General features: G+C 46.9%; 1 protein-coding gene across 2 annotated transcripts; it reads right to left on the reverse strand.

Moving 5' to 3' along the window:
• Positions 1-2,911: 2,911 nt before the first annotated feature.
• GPR83 (G protein-coupled receptor 83) lies at positions 2,912-16,162 on the reverse strand. Of its 2 annotated transcripts, XM_036074999.2 has the most exons (4): positions 15,481-16,143; positions 11,072-11,197; positions 8,576-8,709; positions 2,912-5,705 (listed from the first exon to the last, which is right to left on the reverse strand). In XM_036074999.2, the coding sequence occupies exons 1-4, from the start codon at positions 15,862-15,864 to the stop codon at positions 5,081-5,083; spliced, it is 1,269 nt and encodes a 422-aa protein (XP_035930892.2). In that variant the 5' UTR covers positions 15,865-16,143; the 3' UTR covers positions 2,912-5,080. The 2 variants fall into 2 exon arrangements, with proteins under 2 accessions (XP_035930892.2, XP_035930893.2); XM_036075000.2 differs by lacking the exon at positions 11,072-11,197 and having other exon boundaries at positions 15,481-16,162.
• Positions 16,163-25,295: the final 9,133 nt, after the last annotated feature.

The following is a 25,295-nucleotide window of genomic DNA, read 5'->3' on the forward strand; positions in this document are numbered from 1 at the left end:
ATGAGCAACGCTAGTAGGCAGAATAATGGCCTCCCACCTCCTGATTCCCAGAACCTATGAATATGCTCAGGCAAAGGAGAATTAAGGTTGTAGATGGAATTTTGGTTGCTAGTCACTGATTTTAAAATAGGAAGATTATCCTGGATTATTCAGGTGGACACAATGTAATCACAAAGGTTCACAAATTACATCCTTGTAATCACCTTTGAAAAGTGGAGTGGATAGGCAGAAGAAGAGAGAAGGAAATGTGACTTTAGAAGGTCAGGGAGATACCATGTTGCTGGCTTTTAACATGGATGAAGCAGTCCATGATCTAAGGAATGTGGGGGGGTTCTCTAGAAGCTGGAAAAGACATGGAAATGGATCCAACCCAGAGCCTACAGAAAGAAATGCAACCCTGAAGACACCTTAATTTTAGCCCTAGGAGACCTGTGTCAGATTCTGACCTACCTACAGAAATGTAAAATAATAAATTTGTGCTGTTTAAGCCACTAAGACTGTGGGAATTTGTTATGGCAGCAGTAGAAAACTAATAGAAATGTTTTCAAAATTCAGTTAGTTTCTATGTACCTTTTCTTGGGCAACTGCTAGAGAATGTGGTCTTCTAAAATAAAGGAGTAAATTTAAAAAAAGAGGAAAACAGGTATCTAGGAAACTGCAAGACCTAGCCACTGGGTAGAGGAGAACGGGGATCCTGGAAAAGCAGGTGTTCTGCAGACAGAAAGATCTGCCAGCCCAGGGAGGAGCAGCTGACAGCCCAGGAGGTGTGGGGGAGGGGTGATGGCAGACACTCTATGTGCGTGGGCAGGTCACAAACGGGTTTTTAACTCTTCCGAAAAATTGGGGAGGAATTAGTGATAGTGACATAGAAAACTAAGCCAGAAACAAAGAGGAAGTTTTAACTCCAGAAGAGCAAGGTTGTTTGTAAAAACAGAAATATAATTGTTATACCCTACTCGTCTTGGAAGTGAACTCTATTTGCATGTTTTAATAATACAGATATAGAAGTAACTTGATTGGAAGGATACAGGGAAGAAAAATAAAGGCTTAGACCTCTAGATCTCCATTTTTATTGGTTTACTGTTTGTTTGTTTGTAGACTACAGAGGCACAGAACTGAATTAATCATAATCCTTGGTTTATGCCTCACTCTTAATGTTGCCCCAAACAAAAACTAGAACCTTGACAATTATTTATAACCCCATCACCCTAACCCCTTCTCCTCCATCTCAAGTAACCAATATCCTAAATCCTGTGTTCATGATTCCTTTGCCTTCCTCACATTTAATCTGAGCACTTTCAATCCATGACCAGACTGAGGATAAGGTTCCTGCTAGACTAGAAACAGGAGGAGAGAAGGAGCTAGTAACATCAACCGCTTCGTACCCATAAGGCAGCAAATAGCTTATTCTCAGCAAGAGAGGCTACAAAGTCTCAGAAAGGAGAGTGAACTCAGGGCTTTCTCACATTAAATATCATTAGAATATTTTTTTAAGTGCCATCCAGCACTGCACATACCTTATTTGTTCCCTCTTTAGCTACTCCTTGAAATGAGAGAGAATGGCGGGGGCGGGTACACAGAGATGCCAAAGCAAGATGCTAATGACCTGAACTCAGCACTATGAGCATCTTCTACCACCTACAGGCAACACTCTAAGACAAGCTGTTTCCCCAGTCGATGTTCCCCTGCCATCTTCCAGATTTGCCTTTGGCCCCCAACACTCTGGCATGCCTCCTATTATCCTAGAGCCTGTACCTTGGACAGCAGCACAGAGGCCCTGAGGCCTGCATGTCACACCAGTTTGGAGCAGTAAGGGTTTAGCTGAGTTCTGCCTGTGCCATCTGAGGACCCCGAGGCCCAGGCTGGCTAAAAGACAACTGTTTGCCTTGGCAACCTACCATGGTCAGTCAAGCAGGGCACCAGCAATCTGGAAGTCACTTACGGTCTGTTTGGAAGATGTTTCTAACCAGAATTGAGTTCTACTGTATTAGAGCCATGGACTCATTGGCCACGGGGTCTACCTAGTCATGCATTTCCCAAAACGTGTAACTCAAGCACTTATTTTTAGGACGGTTAACAGGTTTTACCCCAAAAGTGTCTCACAGTCAAGGAAATTTGTAGAACGTTGAATTAAAAACAAATCAAGATTCTTTCTCTACATGCCTTCTCAAAATCTAATTTCCAAGAAGGTAGCATTTCCCCAGTTTTGCTGTGTGCTCTATAGCTGAGCCTCAGTCTCCTCAACTGCAATGTAGAAATGATAATACCCACCCTGGAGGATTGCTGCGAGGGTGAATGAGATCATGAGCTGAGAAGCATTTAGCATAGCATCCCTCATATTAGGTGTCAGCAAATCTTACTACCCTTCTCCTTTTCCTATGCCTTTCATTTTTCTTTCAAGTCTTCCCCTAGGCTCTGTAAATTACACCTATATACAACCTTCTATAAAATTATGTGACACTGATTTCCTGGGCCCTGGGTGGCATCAGAGTAACTATGTATACCACAAAGGCCCCTATCCAGCTTACCTGGTAGGACAAGGGGACCCCAGGCCCAATGGGGCAGAAATCCTGGCCAATGTGTGAATGTGGCATCCAGTGCACACTGTGGGTGGGGAATCCAATCCCGAGGCTCCAGTGGCAGCTCTGTCTCCTCCCAAATCACCAAGGACTCACGGGTAGAGTCCTGGGTCCTCACAAAAGAGGGGGCATGGCAGCCAGCTCAATGAAAGAAGAACTAGACTGAGATCAGAGCTTTCCAGCTGGCCATTTACCCTAGCCAAAGCATGTTTGCGCTTCCTCAGTTGTAACACGCAGGTGTGTGGACAGATGGTCTTCATGTTCTCTTTGTGATCCACATGGACCCCCATTTTAAAGGCTACAAACTGTGGTTTAATCAGAAGTCCAAGAAGCATAGTCCATGCATCCAAAATATATTTTATTGAGACTGGAGCATTGATAGTAGAGTACTCATTATGACAGACTGGAAAGACTCAAGTTTAATAACTTTCACATTCACAAATACGAATTGCTTTTGGCTCTGAGGCACACAGAGAACAAGGGGAATGGGGAAGACAAGGTACTGACAGGAGACCTAGACCTAATGGGCCATCTGTGGGTCTTCCCCTGCAGAGAAGGGTCTCCTCTGACTTGGTAGTATTTCTAGATGTCCTCAGCAAGGAAAAGCTTCACTTTTCCCATGATTCCAGAGCAGGACAAATTATTTGTAGTCCTCCTGTCTGTTCTCTGTCTGGTTCAAAGAATTTCCATGGCAGCATTAAGATGAAACAATTAGCTACTTCTTGACACCACAGAGACAGTAGGCACAGGCCTGGAAGCCATTTGGCCTGAAAAATCCATCTTGGGATCCCTATGGGCTTAGAAGCCTCTCTGTCCCATGAAAGTCAAACATTTCAAACATTCTCATAAATAGAATAGGATAATGAACCCCCATGGTTCATTATAGGAAAGCAGATGATATGACCAAGTTCAGTTTCAATGAATAGTCAAGAGATCTAAGTGAACCTTGGACAAAGCCCTTCTCCCCAAACCTCAGTCTTCCACTCAGCTCCATATCCATGTTTGCTTTCAAGATCTATCTGGTGCTAGAAAGAAACCCAAAACCAGTGTGAGATTGGCAACTGTTTAGGGTGGGTGAATTAAGTTCTATTCTGCCTATGTCTCCTGGGTGACACAGTGAGTCACTCAGGACCAGACGGAAGGTGATGAAAACACTCAGTCTCTGGAATGAGATTTCTCTGGCATGTTGAGTCCTTAAGGACTATGATGATGTCATAGGTTTCTGAAGGTGACATGTGAGCTGGGTGATGTTGACAAGTAAGTCGTCTTTGGGGAACTGGCGTGAAGAAGCCTTATTATTCAGACAACACAGAGAAGTGGCCTGTCTAGACAGCTTGGGGGGATTTGAAGTGTCTAAGTGCAATTATTTCCAGCATGTTGGAGAGCCTGCTCCATCATCTCCTGTAAGGCAAGGCAACGTTTTACCACCACTTGTTCCATGTGAGTGCAGGAGAGAAGGAATTATGCCTCCTGGATGAGTTTTGTTCCCCGGCTCCTCATGATGGCTGCCATCGGAGAAGAGATACTTCATCCAGACCCTTCCTACCACTGGTTATGAGATGAGGGCAGTCTGTTGGCTCCATGAAAGCCTTCTCCTTGGGTTCCTCTCCCACCTCTTCTTTCAACTCTTCGGTGTACACTACTCCTGGGAGAAGTGCTCAGAAGTTCTCTGTTATGCCCTGTTTCTTGCTTATCTCTACGTGGAAAAGTGTAATTCAGAATGGAAGGAAGAGTGTGCACACACACGCATGCAAAGGAAAAAGTTGCAAATAAATCCACAGTGTATTAACAAAACTCATCACCATTGGTGACAGAAGGGGGTGATTTTTGTTTTCTTCTTTGTGCTTTTCTAAATTTTCCCAAGTTTTAATAATAATTCTTCTTTAAGAGAACTCAATAATTCCTCTTTGTTTTAAGGGAATTGAATTGGTCCTTTCTTGTCATCTATCTAGCCAGCCGCCACACTGTTGTGATTCATCCTGGCCCAGGACATCAGAAAGTGAGGCAAAAAACCCCCTCTGTGTCAGCTGTGGCTCACTCACCTTTCACTGGCCAATGAATCTTGTTCAAGTGGAGTTTGGCGCATCTGGGTCAGCCACACCCCCAGGATGACTCAGGTGTCCTTTATGAATGTTTGGTGGCAGGGAGGGTTGTTAGGCAGAGGGCTGACTCAGCCCTCATGCGGGCTGAAGCTGTCCTGGTTTCTCTGGCTCAGGGAACCAGGGTGATATGCCTCGCAGCATTTCTTAGACAGGAATTCATAAACATGTGTCTAATTGGTAGTTGTCTTTTAGTTTTCACATCAAATGGGGTAGGAGGCTAGACAGCATTTCCTAGGAAATCACGGGTCCCATGGCTTCTGTAGGACCTTGTTTCAAGCACTGTGAAGGTCATGTGTGAGAGGACAGGCTTTTTTCCAGGTTCTGTCCTCAGGCCCTTTCCCAACCTTGGCTGGAGACAGCCCTCCCCCTGCCTCTCACCGCCCAACCCCCGGCCCCCCTCTAACTCACTGCCACAATGGGCTCCACAGAACACAGGTCTGTCTTCCCAGGCTGGAATTGGGAGGAGGCCAGGAGGTTGTTGGCTAGTGGAGCCCTCCGGCCATTGCTCTTCTCTGTCCAGGCCACCCTGAAGGAAGGAACTGGGGAGGGTGGCCTTTCCTCCTGGGGCTTGGGCAGCCTTTGGCACATGCTCAGCAATGCCTTCAGCTCAACCCTGAAGTTCTCGTTGAGCCAGCAGTAGATGAAGGGGTTGTAGCAAGTGCTGCTCATGGCAAACCAGTGGAAGGCGAAGTAGAGGGCATTGTTGGTGTGGATGACCTTGCTGGACAGGAGGAGGACATAGCAGTTGAGGGGGAACCAGCAGAGGGCAAAGAGGACCACCACCAGCATCAGCATCTTGATGGTCTTCTTCTTCTTACGCCGTAGGGCCAGGTACTGTTCTGTGGTCACATCCCCGATTGTGTTGCACAACCACAGCTTCTTGGCCACTCGGGCGTAGGCCACGGAGATGATGAGGAGGGGGAGGATGTAAAGCAGGATGAAGGTGGCCAAGTCCAGGTACTTCCAGAAGAGGTCAGCTGGCTCAGGGAAGTCTGGCAGGCACAGGGAGCGGACAATGTCCTCACTGGTGGCAGGGGAGAGAGGGAGAGAGAGAGAGAGAGAGAAACAGAGAGAGGCAGAGAGAGAGAAAGAAAGAGGAGGGTGTGCCATTAGTGTGGAAAGGCCTCATCCCAAGAAGCACTGGCCTTTCTCCCCATTGGGCACATCCCTTAGAGCGCTTTTGCTATAGAGTAATTATTTGATACATTTCTGGCTCCCCACTAGGTTGGGAGTTCTATAAAGATAAGGAAAACACCTGCTCTCTCTGTGTCCTCTTAACCTTACATTATTCTTGGCCTATAACAGAGACCTGGTAAATATTTGTTCAATGAATGAGTGTCAACACTGATATTCCTAGCCTTAGAACTAACTCAACCTGAGAGCACAATGTGCTCAGGAAATCTTGGAATTCCTCATGTTACTACCTACTCCCATTCCAGAGGGGTATTAAGGAGTGGGGCAAAGAAATGATGGGTCTTAAGAATGTGAGTGGGAAAGCCTAAACTAACATACCTTCAGCCATTCATATAACAAGTATTTATTTTCTATGGAATGCACCTGGTTCCTCTTTGAGGAAGCCCTAGAGCTGGTGTGTTAAGACTCTGCAGATTATGACCTGCTGAATGAGGAGGCCTGAGTCCCCAGGCAGGGTTGGCAAGTACCTCCCTTGGCATCCAAGCTCCCACTTTGGGGAAGTGAAAACCCTAGGGCCATTTTGATGGAAGGCGCAGTTTCAATACACTCACACAAAGGAAACAAAGTCCCAAGATTTATTACTTACAAATCCCAGAATGGAGGCACAAGGAGCTGGGGGAAGGACAGTCCTCTGTCCCGGGTCATGAGTAAGCAGGAGACAGAGAGCAGGGTTGCAAGCACCTCTTGCATGGAAGGTGGTTGGGGCGGTGGTCACTAATTTTTCACAGCCTCAACTCTGAGTGGTCCTTTTAAAAGGTGACCCGGGAAAAACAAGGCAGGAACTTGTGGTGGGAATCCTAACCCCGTGTCCTAATCTAAATGTCCAGACTGTGGGTGTGAATGGGGTTGTCATATTATAAAACATCTGAGCAGCAACTCAAAATGGCTGTTTTCTCCTCACACCATGTGGCTTGTTGCTCTTGTCATATGTGCTGGTGGCCATCACTACTGAAAGAGGGAGAATTCTCTTTGCTTTTGTTAACAGGAGAAAAAAAACCCAGCTCCCCACGTGTGAAGGCAGATGGGAGTCTGAGTGCTAGGGGAATTAGATATGTGATTCATTTCAATATTGTAGAATCTGGGGAGGGAGCCCTATAAATTACAGCTCACCCTTGAGCAACATCGAGGTTAGGGGTACTGACCCCTGCACAGCTGAAAACCCATGGATGACTTTTGATTCCCCCCAAATTTAACTACCAGTCACCTACTAGTCACCGGAAGCCATACTGAAAACCTGAATGGTTGATTAACACATATTTTGTATATGTATTATATACTTGTATTCTTCCAATAAAGTAAGGAAAAAAGAATGTTATTAAAATCAGAAGGACGAGAAAATACATTTACAGTGCGGGGCTGTATTAACTGCAAAAATCCACATAGAAGTCGACCCACACCATTCAAATGAGTGTTGTTCAAGGGTCAACGGTAGCTGTAACCGGCCTTCAGAGCTTAGTCTCCTGACCCTGCCCGTGTCACAGAAATGCGTGTTTTTAAGTGCACGGTTCAGGACGAGCAGTACACGGCTACTGTGGGACACACCAGCACTGCCCCCCCTCGGTCCCCTCAAATCCCCTTCACTGATCTGGAGTGCCAGGCCTCCAGCCCCCCCGCCAACCCTGCGATCTTGTAGGTGCCTCGCTTCAGGGGTCACTGGAATCATTTCCTACAGATCCCCTAAGAGCCAAAAGGGGCTGGGAGTTTCCATTTTCCCCAGGGAAGCCTGGAATATGAAAGCCCTGCTCCCTTGCCTCAAGGCTGCACAAACTCTATGTTATCTTTGCTCTAGAGCCCCCCCTGCAACTGGCTGTAGCTACCCGACATCCCTCCAACCCCTGAACTGCACCTTCCCTTGGACCCCCATCCCCTTGCTATCCTGCGTCCCCGCTCCCTCAGCCATGACCCCGAGGAGCACTTCCTTAAAATCACAAAGCACGATATGTATCCCAGGGTCTGTTTCTAAGGAACCTCATCGAAAACAACCGTGAACTGATGAAAATCACTCGAAGCTCATTCGTTCATCCATTCATTTATTCAGTAAGTAAGTAATTATGTACTCAGGGCTTGTTATGTGGAGACAGTAAGTTAGGTGCTCGGGGACACCAAGGTAGCAGAATCAGAAATGGCGCCAACTCTCCCCGGCCTCATAGTCTAGCTGGGGAGAGCACCTTCGATGAACTAGTAGTACACACAAGTGTTTAAATTTAAAAAAACATGAAGTGCTTTGAAAGACATTCTCGTTCTGTGAGAGCATATGACAAAGAAGCCTGAAAGGGAGGTAGGGGAAAGTGGAGCTTCGTGCCTCGGACACACAGACACGGGCATGTTCCGTTTGCAGGCCGGGCGACGGAATTTGAACATCGCCACTTTAGACAAGGCCTGCGCGATTTTGAATCTCGGTCTGGGTGACCGTGTAAGTACATGTTCCCGGTGAAAGCTGCTGCTCACTCCTGCCTTGACCTTGCAGACAAACTGGGTGGAGGACAAGCAGGGAGCTAAAGTGGTTGAGAGGAAAAGCGGAAAAAGAGCGGAAGGAATGTGGCAGATAGGCCTTGGGGCTCAGGGGCAAGAGGACGGGAGAGGGACGGAGGGAACAGCCGGGTGCAGCGGGCACTGGGTAACTCGGAGGCAGAGGGGGCTCCGACTTCCCTCCATCAAGGGCCTAGGAGGCCCCAGGCTACTCCTTACTAGTCAACTCACCTGTACTTGAAGGTAAATAATTTCTGGCAGATGGCGTGTGGGAGCGAAAAGAACGTGGCCATGGTCCAGATAACTGTGATGTAGATGACGCCTTTCGTGATGGAGATCCGGGGTTTTAACGGATGCATGATGACCTGGAAAACAAGCAAGGTGTGCATCACTGGCTGAAGCAGTTCAGAAGCAGATGGAATCCCGACAGAAGCGGCTCCTGTGTGGCAGTAAGCAGGTGGGTCCTATTTATAAAGAGGCATCCTTCATTCAGGATGAAGCCCCTGGGCTGCCCCACCCCCACAGCCCCCCTCCAGGGTGTCCTCTGGACTCAGAGGCCTCTTGCAGCTTATATGTGGCAGAACCAGGGGCCAGTGAGGGGACGGGGCAGGGGTGGAGTAGGAGGTCTGCCTGCATGACACCCACAAGGCCAGCAGAGGGACAAACCATGGTTGGCCTCCATCTTGGGATCTGATCGGGCCCCACCTCCCATGATTCTGGACCCCTTAGGTTATGGAGAGCTCTGAGAGGGTCTGAGGTGACAAACATGGAGAGGAGACTCTCCCCACCTGTCATGGGAAGTTAAACTGACATTTATCTGGGGAGTCACAACACTGGTGATACAATTCTTTGTTTATTTAAATTATTGCATTTATTGCTAAAATTGCAGTGGGGTCCGGTTTTCCCATGTCCCTAGTAAAGCCCGTGTTGCAGGCTTTGGGCTGAAAAGCATCCCGGAATTGCTACAGTATGACAATCCATTCTCCTAAAAAGTTTAAATCAAGACTTGGGAATTTCATGGCATCCTCATTTTAAGACTAGGGACATTATTTCTTGATGAAGGCATCCTGAGACAGGTGAATCCAAGGTCAGGGGGAGAGGTCATAAAGAGCTGCCACCACTTGAGGATGTCATCCCAGGACACAGTGGACATTCTGGCTGTGTCAACCCAAATTTTTCTCCAGTTTTTTTCTAGGTTTAATGGGAGGAAGTGACTAGGCTTTAGAAGCTGCTTAGCACATCCCCCTTCTGGATTTTGTCATCTTTGCCCCTCACGCTCTCTCGTTGTTCAGGTTGCTGAAGGAAGTGAGAGCCTGGATCAGAGGCCCGGACATCACTCAAAGATTTCACTGGCTTTGGGACAAGGCCCCATTTTGGGGGTTTATGTCACAGCAACGGGGTCAATGTGGGCAAGACTTATCCCCTTGTTCCTCAGACCAACCCACCTTTGGCCCAAGGGTCAACTGTCACTTAGCTATGTTAAACGGGGGTAAGCATGGGCCAGGTAAAGGCAACTCAGAGTCCCTCTTGTTGAATTAGGGAAGAAGGTTAAGAAAAGGCAGAAAAATATTTGTATGCCACCTTTTCAGACTTTGCCCAAAGCATCTGCAATATAAATGCCAAAATGATGGCATTTCAGGGCTAAAGAAATCTCATAGTTTGCCAAGCCCAATTCTCTACCAGATGATGAATGTCCTCTAAAACATCCTTATCAAGTGTCATACAGCCCTTGCTTAAAAATGGCCAGTGAAATGAAACTCATTACCTCCCCAGGCAGCTTTGATCTGTTAGAAAATTCTTTCTCATACTGAGTTGCATCTTTGAATCTGCATCTTTGAAGCCTCCTCTCCCTCGGTCTTTGTTCGCACCTCTTGGAGCTACTCAGAATAAATCCTACCCTCTCTTTGTCCTGGTGGTCCTTATGATATTGGCCTTGTAGATGCCTCTGAGCCTTCTCAGAATAGGGGGGTCTAGTGATCAGCGCAGAGGCTTGAAGCCAGACAGACCTCAGTGCTAATCCTAGCTTCATCATTCACCAGGCAGGTGATCTTGGGAAAGCTACCCATGCACCTTCCTTAGCTTCCACTCCTTGATTCAGCACGGACCTAAGGATGCAACATGGATTTACTGGGTTAGCATGTGCGAGGTACTTGTCATGGAGCCACCCTCCTCCAGGATAGGCACCTCCAGGCCCTTTTGGTTTCCTTTACCATATCCACCCATGTGCGTCTGATGGGGCAGGACAGTGAGGAGGGCCTTCCTGCCCTACCCTGAGGCCTACTCCTGCCACCTGGACACCCTAGCTTATCTTCCTCCACAACAACTGGGACCAGGGAATATCCATCTCCCTTGTCTCTGCCCTGCAATGATTTGCCAATCTCTTTTCATGTGTGACTTTCAGGTTTGCTTTTCAACCCCCAAAACAAGCTCATTAATTTCTGAGGCACAAAATGGAAGCAATGAGCCTTTGTTGGCAGGCGAGAATTCTACCACTGAACCACCAATGCAACGAGCCTTTGTTGGAACAACAAACTGGGAATAATCATTTTTTGTAGTACTTAGCACACATGTTTTAAAATGCCTAGTCTAAGTGCTCATACTGGTCAATAAGAAGACAAATATACTTATTGAAAAAGGTGCTAAAACACTGTCGTGAGGGGCCCTGCAGTTCCCTGAGAAGCAAAGCCAGAGGGGGAAGGACAGGGTGTTGGAGGTAAGTGCCCTCACCTGGTGGCGGTCAACAGCAATGGCTGTCAGCGTCAGTGCTGAGACGTGCAGCGAGCAGTACTGGGCAAAGCGGCTGACATGGCACATGCCCTTCCCGAACACCCATGTGCTGTTCACAAAGCGGACCTGGAAACCAGCCCACAGAGGTCAGAAGACAAACAGGCCTTGACTCTGACACCCACCCCTTGTGGCCTCTGAGGAGCATCCCTCAGGAGGCTTCTTCCAGCCCCTCCCTTCTTCCATTCTACATTACTCAACTGTGGGTCACACATGATTTTCTCTGGCATGACTGATTTTCAATCACTCGATTCAACAAAACCTGATCATATCACTGGGGCTAAGCCCTCTTAGGTGCCAGGAGAGCGTGGGAATCCATGGGCTTTGGACTTGGACTTGCAGCCTCTACTAGTTTCTAGCTGTGTGACCTTGGGTGAGGTATAAAATCTCTCTGAACCTCAGTTTCCTTATTTGCAAAACGAGGCTTAAAAATCTCTACCTTGTAGGCTTATTGTAAGGATTAGGTTTTAAAAAGTCTATAAAGGGTAGAATTCCATGTCTGGCAGATTGGTAGAAAGGTATTATCAGAAATAAATAGTAGCTATTTTTCTGGTAACAATAAAACCCATTCTTAGCCCACATGAGTTCAGACTTAATGGGAGAGACACATCTGAAAAATCACAACACAGCGTGGGGGCTGTGTTCTCTAATGTTGACTAAGCAAACCTTGCAATTTCATCTGGGAAGGGGACTGAGGAGCCTGGAGAGGGGTGGGCAGGGCAGGGAGAAGACAAGCTCCAGGACTGCGTGGGGCCCTAGGAGCAGGCCTAGGCCTCATCCCACATCACCCATGGCTGCCTGCTCACTCCCTCAGCGCTCGAGCCGCTCCTGAGTGATGCCCCATGCCCAAGAAAGATCAAGCGCTGATTCCGAAGGAGTCTGGGGAGTGGACTCAGGTATCTCAGGATGCAAGAAGGGAAGTATTCAGTGCCCTACAGAAGGCCAGGACAGAGGCATCAGGGTCACAAGGCAGGGTGGGAGGGGGCTGAGATAGAGAGGAAAAATGATACAGAAAGAAACCAAGCAAGTCAGTTGGACAGAAAGAATATCATGTAGTGATTTATAGCAGAGTATTTGCCTCTTACGACTGTCACCTGGGGCAAGGCTCTTAGGCTTACAAGCTTCACTGTCCTTGTGGGTAAAATGGGCTAACCGTTGTTAGGAAAATCAAACAAGAGATAACACGTGAAAAGAAGGTAGACCAGTGCTTTGTACAGAGGAAGCACTTAACACGATTAACTACCCTCGTTCTGACACATGAGATACCTGAGATGAGCTTTAAGGAGTAAGTAGCCTTCGTACCCGTGGCAGTACGAACAAAGGGCTTGGCACTGAGTCAGAAATCCCAGGCCCTGTTTGAGGAATAAGCAGTGGGATGGTTTAGCGGGAGTGTGTGGAAGAGAGTCATGAGGGACGACGAGTGTGGCCAGATGATGACACTAGGACAGCAGACTGTAGCTTTACTCTCTGGGTTGGCAGGTAGCAGCCCTATGAGGCTTCTGAGCAGTCCATTAACTGCTGGGGTTGGCAGGTAGCAGCCCTATGAGGCTTCTGAGCAGTCCATTAACATTATGGAGCTAGACATCTTTAGCAACTCCTACTTCTCACCTCCCACATTCAATACAGTACAGAGCCAACCAGGGCTGCCTCTCAATGGCTTTCAGATCCATTTCCTCTTCTCCAGTCCCAAAGCCATGGCCCTCATGGAGTGCCCCATCATTTTTCGCCTGGACCGTTTACAGCCTCCTAGCAGCTTCCCCTGTCCTCCAGTCTTGTCCCACTTGCAATTCAGCCTTCACACTGCTGATGGTATTTTCTTAACTAAAAATCAGATTATTGTCACCTTCCTGCTTCACACCATCCTGGCCCTGGGGACAGAGCCAGATGCCTCCAGAGTATCCAGGCCCATTCACAAGCTGGCCCCAGTCTTCCTTTCTGGCCCACTCTGCTTGTCTCCAGCTACCCACCCCCCACCACAGCACACCCCCCACTGTGCTTTCTACCTCACTGTTCCAGCTCCATTGAGCCATTCAACATCCCCCCAGACACACCATGAGCCTTGATGCCCTTTGCCTTTGATCTCCCCTTTCCTCTATCTGCATGGAAGCTTCACCTCAACCTGGGAAACTCCTGCCCTTCCAGGCCCCTTTGAAATGTCACGTTCTTTGTACAGTCTCCTTTGACCCTCTCCTGGGACTCTGGCAGGACAGAATAAATGATTCTCTCCTCCAGGCTCCATCACACTCTGTGTATGCCTCTGCCATGGGGATTCCAAGTACTGTTTGCATTTCTCTCAACGACTAGAGCTGTCATGTGTAAAGTGGACAGGAAAGGAAACCCGGGAGGAAAAACATTGTCACCAACTAGCTGGAAGACAGGGTGCCTTACCTTAGAAGACCCTCCCCCCAACCCTTTCATCCTCCCTGCTTGCCAGCACCTTGTAAGCTCTGACAAGAGTTTAGATTGGGGCAGTTACACTGGTCAGGTTCAAGGCCAAGCTGCGCTGGATTATCTCGAAGGCATTCTGCGTTCTCAGGACCCTGCCACTTCCTCTCTTGCAAGAGATCATCCAAGGCAGGACATGTCAGGTCTCAGTTAGTCTAGCCTGGGGTCCATGGCTTCTCTCCTCCACCCCCTTGTGTCTGCTGAAGATTTAATTTTGCATCCTGCTCTGGGCAGAGCAGCCCAGGGGCCATGCCCTGGGGCCAGTTCTCATCCTGGATGGCCCAGCCCAACAACCCCCTCCTCCACCCACATTGCAGACTATCAGGATAGAAGCCAAGGGGGTGGGGGGGGAGCCAAGGGGAACCAGAGATACTCTCTCTTGTGCTTCAAGGTAACAGGGGGTAGGGGATGGGGATGTCCTTGGCTAGTAACGAGAGGATTCTGAGTAGCCAGGACTGGGTTAGATATAAGCGGGCCGGCGAGCAGGAAAAGTCCATGGTTTGGAGTAGTGGAAGCTTAACATGGCCCAAGAAGCCCTCCTCACCTGCCACCCCCAGGTTCGGTGGCTTAGTGGACAGACCTCTGGATTTGAGTCAGAAAAGTAATTCTTACCCTGTCTCTGCCAATTACTAGCTAAATGACCTTGGACAAGGGATTGAACCTCTGTGCCTTAGTTTCCTCATCTGCAAAATGCAATGTTCTCATAAATGAGGACAAAAGAGAGAATGTAGTTTTAAAATGTGAGGTTTGGAAGGATGTTCACACAAATGGATGGACTTGTGGGAGTTCACCTTCTTCTTTTGGCTTCTCTATTATTTCTGGTTGAGTGTGTGTGTGTGAGAGAGAGACAGAGAAGTACGAACAGATACTGCTTTGGTAATAACTCAAATAACAATAAGGTTATTCCATAAAGTGAAAAAAACGTTAACTCATGCTTCAGAAACCTCAGTCCTAGCCCTCACAGTCCCAAACCACTGAGGAGCACCTCACTCCCAAGTCACGGAGGGACAGAAATGACACCACTGATGCTAAGCAGCCAGGGCTTGTTGGGGGGGGGGGGCATCTGCCACCCATGTGCAAATGCCCCTAGCCTGGTCCTGGGACCAAAGCCCACCTCATCTTCATCTTTTCCCCAACACTTCTTACCACAGCCTCATTGTCAAACCACAGAAGAGAGACACAATTTAAATAAGTGGTCTAGCAAAATGCACTTAAGTTTCTGTTAACAGTTAGCAGTTGTTTGATGTTGCAGCTGCAGCACAAAGCAGCATCCTAGGGTGGCGGTGGAGGCGGGGGGCACGGAATGCGCTGGAACTTCGGGGATGGGGGTGACTTAGCAATCTCTGCCAACATTTCCAGGAGCTTCGATTTACTGCTTGATATCAAATAGGCCCAGCGCCCAGTGATATTAAATAGGAAGTGGTCATTCGCTCCGGGATGACTGCAGACACTCCAGTCATTGACCCCAGTGCCCCCAGCTGCAGAAGCTCCGGCTCAGAAGGTGATGAGACAGAAGAGAAAGAGACAGAGAGAGGACAGAAAAACAAAACCACAGAGAAGGACAGCAGGAGAGGGAAAGGGGGGGATAGAGACAGGGCGGAGGAACAGAGAGACAGAAGGACAGTCACAGGGAGGGAAAAAGATGAAGACACAAAGAGAGAGCGAGACAGAGCAGAGGGACAGAACGTCTGCGAGACAGAACAGAGGAGAGAGTTGCGACTTGAGCGAGGAGGGCAGAGGGGAAGGAGCTGGGGAGGCGAGGCCAGCCAGCCGGACCCGGGGAAACCGGAGGAGGAGAACTCCGCGGACGGAGGAGAGGGGCCCGGGGGAGCGGGCCGGGCGGGGGCGTGGAGGGCCGAGGGACGCAGACCGCGCCCGCTGAGGCAGGCGGGGGGCCGGGGCCTCACCAAGGTGAAGGGCGTGTTGAGCAGTGTGATCATGATGTCGGCGACCGCCAGGTTGACGATGAAGAGGCTGGTGGCCGAGTGCATTCGCTGGTTCTTGAAGATGACATGACAGACCAGGACGTTGCCGAAGAGCGAGAAGACGATGATGAAGGAGTAAGCCACGATGAGCAGGGCTTTCACCGTGGGGTTCTGGGACTCGGCCCCGTAGCGCCTCCGGCCCACAAAGTTCTGCCAGTCGGAGAAGGTGTAGTTGCTCCAGAAAAAGTGCGAGGCGTTGGGCACGGCCAGGGCCGCCTCCAGGCCCGGCTCGTCGGTCCGGCCCTCGGGGCGCCCGGCAGCTCGCACCAAGGGGAGCAGGCAGAGCAGCACCCCGCGCGGGCCCATCCTGCACGAGCCCCGGCGCCCGAGCCCGCGCCGCGCCGACGTCCGCCGGGAGGGGAGGGCGCGCGGCTGCGCTCGGGGCTGCTGGCCGCACTTGCCGGGCTCTGCGCAGCACTGCGGCTCGCCCCGGCTCCCGCTCCCGCCCCGGCTCCGGCTTCGGCGGTGACGCGCGCCCGCTCCGCCAGCTCGGCGGTCGCTCCCGCCCGGCCGGCTGCCCCTGAGGGAATGCAACTCCGCGGGGCTTGCGGGGCTCTGTCCCCGTGCGCGCTCGCCCGCTCGCCCGCAGGCTTTCTGGCGCTCGGCACCCGCCCGCTCCCACGCCGGGAATGCAACTCCGCGGGGCTTGCGGGGCTCTGTCCCCGTGCGCGCTCGCCCGCTCGCCCGCTCGCCCGCTTTCTGGCGCTCGGCACCCGTCCGCTCCCACGCCGGGAGTAAAACTCCGCCCGGCTTCCAGGGCTCTTTCCCGAAGTCACACTCGCCCCTCCATCCCGCCTCAGCCTCGTTACTGTCTAGGGAGCAGGCAGGCGGGTGGGAGCCGCCCACGCGGGGGCCTCGCGGTTGTGGCGGGCGTGCTGTCAAGCGGGGTGTGCCCGCTCCAGGCGGCTCCCTGCGCGGACACCGGGATGCACTCCACCTGTTCCGGTCTGAGCGCCAGCCCCGGCGCGGTTTCGATACTGCGGTGGATCCCCAGTCCGTTAGGAACAAGGCGAGCAATGCAAGAGATGTCAGGGCTTTTCCAAGCCCCTTCACGGACCAGACTTCAGATTTGCTGGGGGGCTTCCTAGGTTTTGTTTCCTCACATGTATTAAGACAATGGCGGGGGGGGGGGCGGTTTCCAAGGAAACTTCAAAGCGGGACAATCTGCTGACAGGATCCAAGAATCAAAGGAGATAAATAGCTATGTGCCACTTCTTGCCATAGAAGCTTTTGAAGCTGTAGTAAGGGGTATATTACCCACGTTTTTGTTCTCTGCCTACTTTACAGGAAATCTTGATATCTTGCTCACCTGTTTTCATTCCCAGAGAGACTGAGTCTCTCCCAGTCACCCCAGCCCGGCCACCCACGGATCCCATCCTGTGGAGTCAGAATCAAATCACAGCTTTGTCACTTCCTAGCTGTGAAATCCTGGGCAAGTTATTTAACTTGTCTGCCCGTGGTGAAAACCTTTCCTGGGCACCTGGGTGGCTCAGTCCATTAAGCGTCTGCCTTCAGCTCAGGTCATGATCCCAGGGTCCTGGGATCAAGCCAGGAATCATCTGCTTCTCCCTCTGCCCACCCCACCCCACTTGTGCGCTCTCTCTCTCTCTCAAAAGTAGTAAATAAATAAATAAATAAATACCTTTAAAAGGAAAAAAAGCTTTCATTTTCCTGCATGTGGGGTTTTCAGAGACACCTGTATGGATGTCCCCACCACCTTGCTCTCTGGTGCTGGATATGCAGTATCTAGTACACAAGTTGACTACTTGTAACTGCGGGCCTCACCCCCATTCAAATGGTAAAGGTCAGGTAGACTGTCTATTGTGTCATCTCACCATGCTGGGACTCCCGCAAATGACTTAAGCCCAGGTTCCTTCTGAGAATTCCACTTGGCCCAGGGGAAAGCCTGCTCCTTTGTCCCATGGGAACCCTGGAGAATGGGCCCCTCCCACCAAAGTCTTCTTTTCTTACAAGGGCATGAGGAGAGGTCCCAGCCACCTCTCACTTTGGAACTTTTCTGGGAAAGTTAGATATCAGTTTCTATACCTCTTCAAACTTCAGATATACAGTTCGAGCTCTCCTACTAACAAGCAGCTAGGAAATGGTTTAAGTGTCATCATCATAAAATAACAGGTGCACTTATCCAGGTGGGAAGGAGTCTGGGAAGTCGTCCCAGAAAAGTGATACTTTGGCTCAGTCCTAACGGACCAGCAAGAGACAGGTCACAGAGGAGGAGGCAGAGGGAAGAAGATGGAGTATTCCATAAGGAAGGAACCATGATACATGCAAAGACATGGAGGTGAGTATGCTTGTGGCACATTCAGCAATGGCAGGAGGGATGTGAACGCTTTCCTGAGGGCATTGGGAATTCATAGAAGGGCTGTAAGTACAAAACTGACAAGATCAGGCCTGCATTTTAGAAAGAACACTCTAGTGACTTCCTGGGAAATAGAGGGGCTGCAGCCAGAAGCAGGAGGTTTGGAGGCTGTTCAAGTGATCCAGGAGCAGAGGTGGGACCTGAATCAAGGTGCTGGCAAGGAGGGAGGAGCAAGGGTGACAGAGACAGAAGGGAGGGAGCATGGCTGACTGCCAAGTTTTCAGCTTGAAGTCAAACACAAAACATACCCAAGATCTTCCTCTGACCTCACCCCCTCCCGGAGCTTTGAGCCTACCTTTCTCCATTATTTTATCAGCAAGTTCAAAGGAGTCCACTCTTGTCTCCAGTTTTCACTTCACATTCACTCTTTCAGCAACTCTGTGTAGGGGAGAAGGTGGAGAGCAGCTGTCCTTCGATTCTGCTGATGGACCTGGCGGTGTGTGACTGGTATGTGACTGGTCCTCCGAGAAGGGACAGGAGTGCCAGGCAGATGAAGTAATAAGTATTTAGCTCTAGAAAAGAAACCAAGGGACTGCCTGTAAGCATGTAATTCAAGAGCTTGGGTAGACTTGATGTTCTACTAAGATGACTTGGCACCATTTCAGGGAGGCAAGGCTGGAATGTGCTGGTAATTCAGAGAATAGAATCCTACTTAGTCAAATTGTTTCCACTGTTGAGAAAGAATGAATGGGCAGACTAAGGCTGGTCAGCATTGAGCACAGAGAAAAGAATCAAAGGTAGGCAGTGGCCTTCCAGGCACTGTCTTCCAAGTATCCTGCTTGGTGCTCTGTGACAGGTGCACTAATCTGGAGAACCTACTAATGCCTTCACTTTGATTCCTTGCTCCCCATGCCCACCTTGTAGATGTGAGGGCATTTATGCCAGGTGCCTGAAACCTTCTCCCCGAAAGACAAGGTGACATATTTTAGCTCTTAGCTTTCCACAGAAGCAAATCCTGAGACAAAGATTCTAGAGCAAGGGTTTATATTTGGGAAGTGAAGGCAAAAACCAGTAAGGGAGTGGAAAATCGAGACAAGGATGGGAAGCTGGCCAATGGTCTATTGTCAGGCCAGCTACCGCTATGTGACTGCATCTTCATCCTGTTGGGAAAGCCGTTGTAAAGCAGACATGTCGGCTATCCAAACCAGTGGGCAGGAGCTGGATATCTACCCACTAACTCCCGTCAGTCACTGGTTGAAGGCTTCTCCCTGGGGTGTGAGAATTCTCTTGCACTTCCAGCCGTCAGGTAGGCAAGTAAGTATTGGTGCTGGTTGGAAGTTGGACTGATGTGCTCCAAAGGGGTGGAGGGTGCTCACAATATCCAAGGTTAGGCACAAAGTCTAGAATCAGTTCTTCTTCCTCTTCCCCGGGCATTCGGCTTTCCGCTCAGCCTCCCAAGTTCCCAACGCCCAGCTCTCCTGGCTCCAGTTTACCCTCAACTATAGCAACAGCCCAGTGCTTAATGAGAGAAGAACATCCCCCCACCCACCCCACATCAAGACTAAGGTTTAAAAAGAAGTTCCTTCCTCAGAGACTTTAATGGTTCTGTAACATTATCACTTGCTATTATGAAGATGATTTGGGAAGACACAGAGCTGCTCTTACAGAATGAGACAGTTCCTTCCTTTGTGCATTCTGAATAAAACTGAGGACACTGTGTATAGTCAGGATGGGCCAAATAGTAATTATATTTCTGTCTCTAATAATAGTCACATGTATTAAACATACCGAAGAGCAGAGAGTTTAACTCTTTCAAATGGACTTGAAACAGAAGAAAAATAGTAAATCACCTCACCAGCATTCACAAGACAAAGAATAATAATAATATCACACGGAGGCCTCAGAAAGAAGTGTTTGAGAGCCTCACTACCTTGACAGTCCCGATACTGTGAGCAATTTCTCCCCTAAAGCCAATGGTATTTCCTGAAAAGGTCCTAGTTGAGTTAAAAACTCACCACACCCACAATTCTTCTCTGGTGCCAATCACAGTGGCAGAAGGGAAAAAAGAACAATCAGCATCATGTCAGGCACATGACAGTCCCTCAAGTTGATCTGTTTTAATGGCAAAGGTGGGATGTCATCATACTTTAGTTACAAATGAATCACGTAGACCTGAAATATAAAGTATGGCTTAAGATATATTCCCAATGTAATAAAAACACAGTGTGTGGGCATGTTACCCTTGGAATCGGTTTCCAAGTACACCGGAAATATTCCAGTACACTGGAGCCATAGGCTAAAATGATATGTTTAGGGGACGCCTGGGTGGCTCAGTCGGTTAAACGTCTGCCTTCAGCTCAGGTCATGATCCCAGGGGCCCGGGATCAAGTCCAGCATTGGGCTCCTTGCTCAGGAGGGAGCCTGCTTCTTCTCCCTCTCCCTCTGCCTGCCACTCCCCATGCTTGTGCTCTCTCTGACAAATAAATAAAATCTTTTAAAAAATGATATATTTAGGATAAGTAAAAGGAAGTACACCCAAATTCCAACATACAGTTTGTGGCTCCAAATACTTCTGTAAGTGGTTTGAACTTACTCTGCACTTTTACATAGAAAGTTTTATAAATGGTGGAGTGGGTATTGGGCCAACTCATAATAGCCCATTTAATCCATACAGTCAACAAATGGTAGCATTAGCTGTGCCACCACAGACCTCCCAGCTACTGTTCGTGCTCCAGAGTGCCATCCTCCATTATCTGGTCCTCTTGAATTAAATGTCCCCCTGGGTGATCTCAACCATCTCCATTGGTTGAACCATCACTCACAAGTGGCTCCAAGATCTGTATCTCTACTTACCAATCCTCTTGAAAGCTCCAGGTTGATATTACACATTCGACTGTTGCCTGGACATTCCCACTTGGAATACCCCCACACACTTAAAATTCAACATGCTCCAAACTAAACTCATTATATCCTCTTCTTCCCTCACTTTCTTACACTTGCTCCTTTTCTTGTTGATTTGTTCACCCATGGTTAGACTCTTGGGGTCATTTCACAGCCCACCCCCAGTTCATGATGCTATTGCATTCGAAGATGCGATTTGTCTAGAATTATCCTCTCTCTGATCCTAGGGCCAGAAAAACTCCTCTTCACTGAAGACCTAGCTGAAGTGTTCTCTCTCCTGTGAAGACTCACTGACCCCCTTGATTTCCACAATCCAAGAACAAGCCGTGTTGCCATATCTACTCAGTTAAAGTGCTCCTGTAACATGAGATCCATTCTCTGATGTGCACTTCCCTTGTGATACTCTATTTGTGACTAATCTGTCAGCTCTTCCAGGTCAGGATGATGTTATTCCTAATGTCATGTCTTAGAGCCTCACACAGTGCCCAGACAGGGGAAATGGTCGTATATATTGTGGTAGACACTGGACTTGGAGTCAGATAACCCAGGAAGCAAGTCTTAATTTTTCTGGGTACTCCTTTTGCTATCTAGTAGGATCCTGGGGCATATCTAAGTTTTCATCATAGAAAATTATACAAACCTTCATCTTCTAAACTCAATGTAAAACCTACCTTCTGTGAAAATATCTGATTTTGTTGCTAGTTAGCAACTTAAAATGAGGATTTCTTCATTAGATCTCTGAGGGGGCAAAGAGAAGATAGGATTCCTCTACCAGGTGGAACCATGGAGTTCATGTTTCAAGGAGATTCTCTGTATTCCTACAGGTTGAGTCATATTTCCTAGCACAAGCTCTAATTCTATGTTCTTAATTGCTATTGAGCTATTTTTCCTTTTTTTTTTTAATTTATTTGAGAGAGACAGAAATAGTGAGAGAGAGCTCGAGCAGGAAGGAGGGGGAGAAGCAGACATCCCGCGGAGCAGGGAGCCCGATGCGGGGCTTGATCCCAGGACCCTGGGATCATGACCTGAGCCGAAGGCAGAGGCTTAACCATCTGAGCCACCCAGGTGCCCCTCTACTTCTCTTTTATTTCTGCTGTGTGCTTTGTTTCAAATCAGATCCTTAGAAAGTGAAAGAAAATTAAGCATGGTATCTAAACCATTTGATTAATACTGCATCTTATAGAGGGAGGACGGATGTTTCCTGGGTTTTGTTTTTTTTTAGTAATATGAAGTAAAAATTATATTTCTAGAAGGCATCACTGGATCTGCAACTCATTTTCACAGGATGTAAGCAACAGCTATTGTTGATCCTACACTCCTGAAAAGTGCTTTAAGAAGTTTTTTTTTTTTAATTGTCACTTGAGGTCATTAGTTTTGAGCACCAGAAAAAAAGTTGTATTTTCTCATATTAATTTTGTGCTGATTTCTATTTTAGTTAATATAACAATAAAGATAAATTCTAGCAATTACGGTTGAAAATTCAGCTTGCAGGCAATGGAATCAAGGAAGTCTGTGGTGTTTGAAATACGATGATCACATTTCTCTGAGGAAGAGTTATACACAGTCAAGTAAACAAGTCAGATCTAAATGTAAAAGTCAGATCCCTACCAACCTGGAATTAAGGGCTTACCAGTAATAAAATCTACTTTAAATTGTGTGGGGAAGATGACCACACTACTCATACTACACCTAGAAATTCAACTGCTAAATAAAGGATCTTAGCAGCAAGTGACTTCAAACTATAAGCATACAAAAAGAGAGTAGGAGTAAACTCCTCTATAACCTGGGTATAGAGGCAGACTTTCTAACTATTTAAGTCCAGATGGCAAAAGAAAAAAAAAAAAAATTAGGACTAATTAAAAATAAACTAGTGCATTGCAAAAAATACTATAAGTAAAATCAAAATACAAGTAACAAATTGGAAAAAAAATGGCATTATTAGACAAAGAGCTAATATCCTTAATATAAAATTTGTTTAATCCAAAGAGAAAAAGGAACTAAAAACCTTAGAAAAATGGACAAAACACATGAAGTTGGTGGCAATTCACCAAAAATGGATACAAAAATGACCCTTAAACATGTTTTTACAAGTTTTTCATTCAAAATAACAAAAATGCAAACTAAAACTACAGTGAGAATGGTACCACCTCTATGGTAGAGAATTTGGCAATGTTTAATAGAACTACATATACACTTACTCTTTGACCCAGTAACTCCAACTTCTAGGAATTTACTCTTTGAGATATACTTCCAAAAATGTCAAAATACTAACATGTGAGGTGAGTATTACTGCATTATTTGTGTAATTGTAAATGTTGGAACTACTTAAATACCCAAATATGAGAGAATGATAGTGTAAACTGGTATTTAAACTCAATGGAATACTATGTAGCTATGAAAAAGAGGATCTTTGTAAAATGACAGAGTGATTTCCAGCATAGATTATTGGGGGTGGGGGGGAAGAGCACACAGACACTTTTTGTGTAAGAAGGGAAAAGTAAAAAATACACAAAACTGCTTATTATAGCAAAAAGAAATGCAGAAAGGGTAAACAAGAATGGAATTATTTACCTACAGTTGGTAGAGCAGAAAGGAGTGAAAGGGATAGGGAAGGGAGAAAGATTTGAGTGCACATTTTGAATGGTTAGACTTCTGAAGTATGTAAATGTTCTACACATTAAAAAAATAAAATTAAATCCTGGACTAGAGGGAAAATCATGCTATGTAAGGAAATTATTGGGACAACTGACAAAATTGGAATATGGACTATAAAGTATTAAAAAATAAAAATTTTTAAAATTAAAAAAATAAAGTATTAAATCATTGTTAAATTTTCTAAAAGTCTAACTGTACTGATGTCATGTAAGACAATATCCTTATTCCTAGGGAACATACATTAAGTATTAGGGATAAAGGAGCATTACTCCTTGAAACCTACTCTCAAAAGACTGAAAAAAATTTTTATATGTGTGTGCATATTCACGTCTGAATATGAATATGTATGTAATATACACACATATATGATTTTTTAAATGACAAAATGTTAAAAATTAGTAAACTGAGTAAAAGGTAAAAAAGTTTTCTATTATTTTTGCAAATCTTCCACAAAATTCAGTATTATTTCAAAATAAAAATTAAAAAAACATTATCTGGGGGTGCCTGGGTGGCTGAGTCAGTTAAGGGTCTGCCTTCAGCCGAGGTCATGATCAAGCCCCAAACAGGCTCCCTGCTCAGTGGGGAATCTGCTTCTCCCTCCCCCTCTCCCACTGGTGCTCTCTTTCAAATAAATACGTAAAATTTTTTTAAAAATTAAAAAAAAAACAACATGATCTAGCTTTAAACCATTACTAAAACTCTCTGTATCGAGATTGGGATGACAAACCATTGGGAGCTTTTGTCTATGATGGATGGATAGATGGATTGACTGATTTCAATATTTATAGTAAGACATTTTAATAAATGTAAAACGGATACCTTCATTTTATGTGTCCTATTTCCAGATTGTCACAGGACCAACAGAAATGTAGTTATGCCTCTCACCCTATTAAGCAATGGCTTTTTGCCTTTGTCAATTTGCTCCAAGTCCAGATACACCCTGTAATCAATTCAAATGCACTAATAGGTAGACTGGATTTACATTTATATGCTTACAGTTGAGCAAATACTGATTTTTAAATACAATAAACATGAAACCTTTGAAACTAAACAGGAGATGTGATCAAGGGTACTTAATAGTACAGTAGTGTTGGTATCTCCACGTAAACCGTCGGGACCGCAGAGTGGCTCTAAGAAGCATTAGAGTGTGGCCTCGGTCAACCAGCCTGATATGCACTGCGCTTCCTTCAGTTAATCAACCATCATGTGCCATCACTGGCCAAGAGCCCTTTGAAAATCACTTTACTATTTCTGATGGCAAGGCACACAGATTGAACATTCTTGCATTTGACCCAAATGGAGTGGTAATATTTCAATTATGCATTGAAAAGCAGTACAGTTATCCTTCAGAACAGACAATGGTGGTTTAACTAGAAGAGGTTGACAAATCGGATGTGGAAACATCAGGATGTCATGTACCAAGCTGAAAATACACCTTGATATAAGGACTAAAATATTTGACTACATAATTGGGGGTTCTAATTCAACAATTTTTGTCAGTAATCATGCTAAAGCAATTGCAGAAATATGCAGCTAATTGTTCGGAGTTAAGTCTGGGGAGAGGATTACAGGGAAATATACACATTTTTAATACATATTCCAACGTCTGAATTTTAAAGAATAAATATACATTGCCTTTATAATTTAAAAACTGTATTTAAACTATAATTTAAATCTAGTGAAGTGTCACGGTCGAGATATACAAATGTGCTGCCAATAGCAAGCTGTGTGGACTGGCTTCACAGAACCAAACTAAAATTCTAGTATCTTCAGACTTGGCTAATAAACAATGACTTTAAAAGTATTAAAAGGGATAAGCAAATGACAAAACGCAGACATTTTTCATTCAAGAATATGGAAACTC

This window comes from Halichoerus grypus, chromosome 11 (genome assembly GCF_964656455.1).
Source record: "Halichoerus grypus chromosome 11, mHalGry1.hap1.1, whole genome shotgun sequence".
NCBI lineage: Eukaryota > Metazoa > Chordata > Mammalia > Carnivora > Phocidae > Halichoerus > Halichoerus grypus.

Coding starts and splice junctions, on each gene's coding strand:
- GPR83 (XM_036074999.2), bottom strand. CDS start 15,864: ATGGGCCCGCGCGGGGTGCTGCTCTGCCTGCTCCCCTTGGTGCGAGCT. Junction 11,198..15,480: donor TCAACACGCCCTTCACCTTG/GTGAGGCCCCGG, acceptor GCTGGTTTCCAG/GTCCGCTTTGTGAACAGCAC. Junction 5,706..8,575: donor TTATTTACCTTCAAGTACAG/GTGAGTTGACTA, acceptor CCCTGCCACCAG/TGAGGACATTGTCCGCTCCC.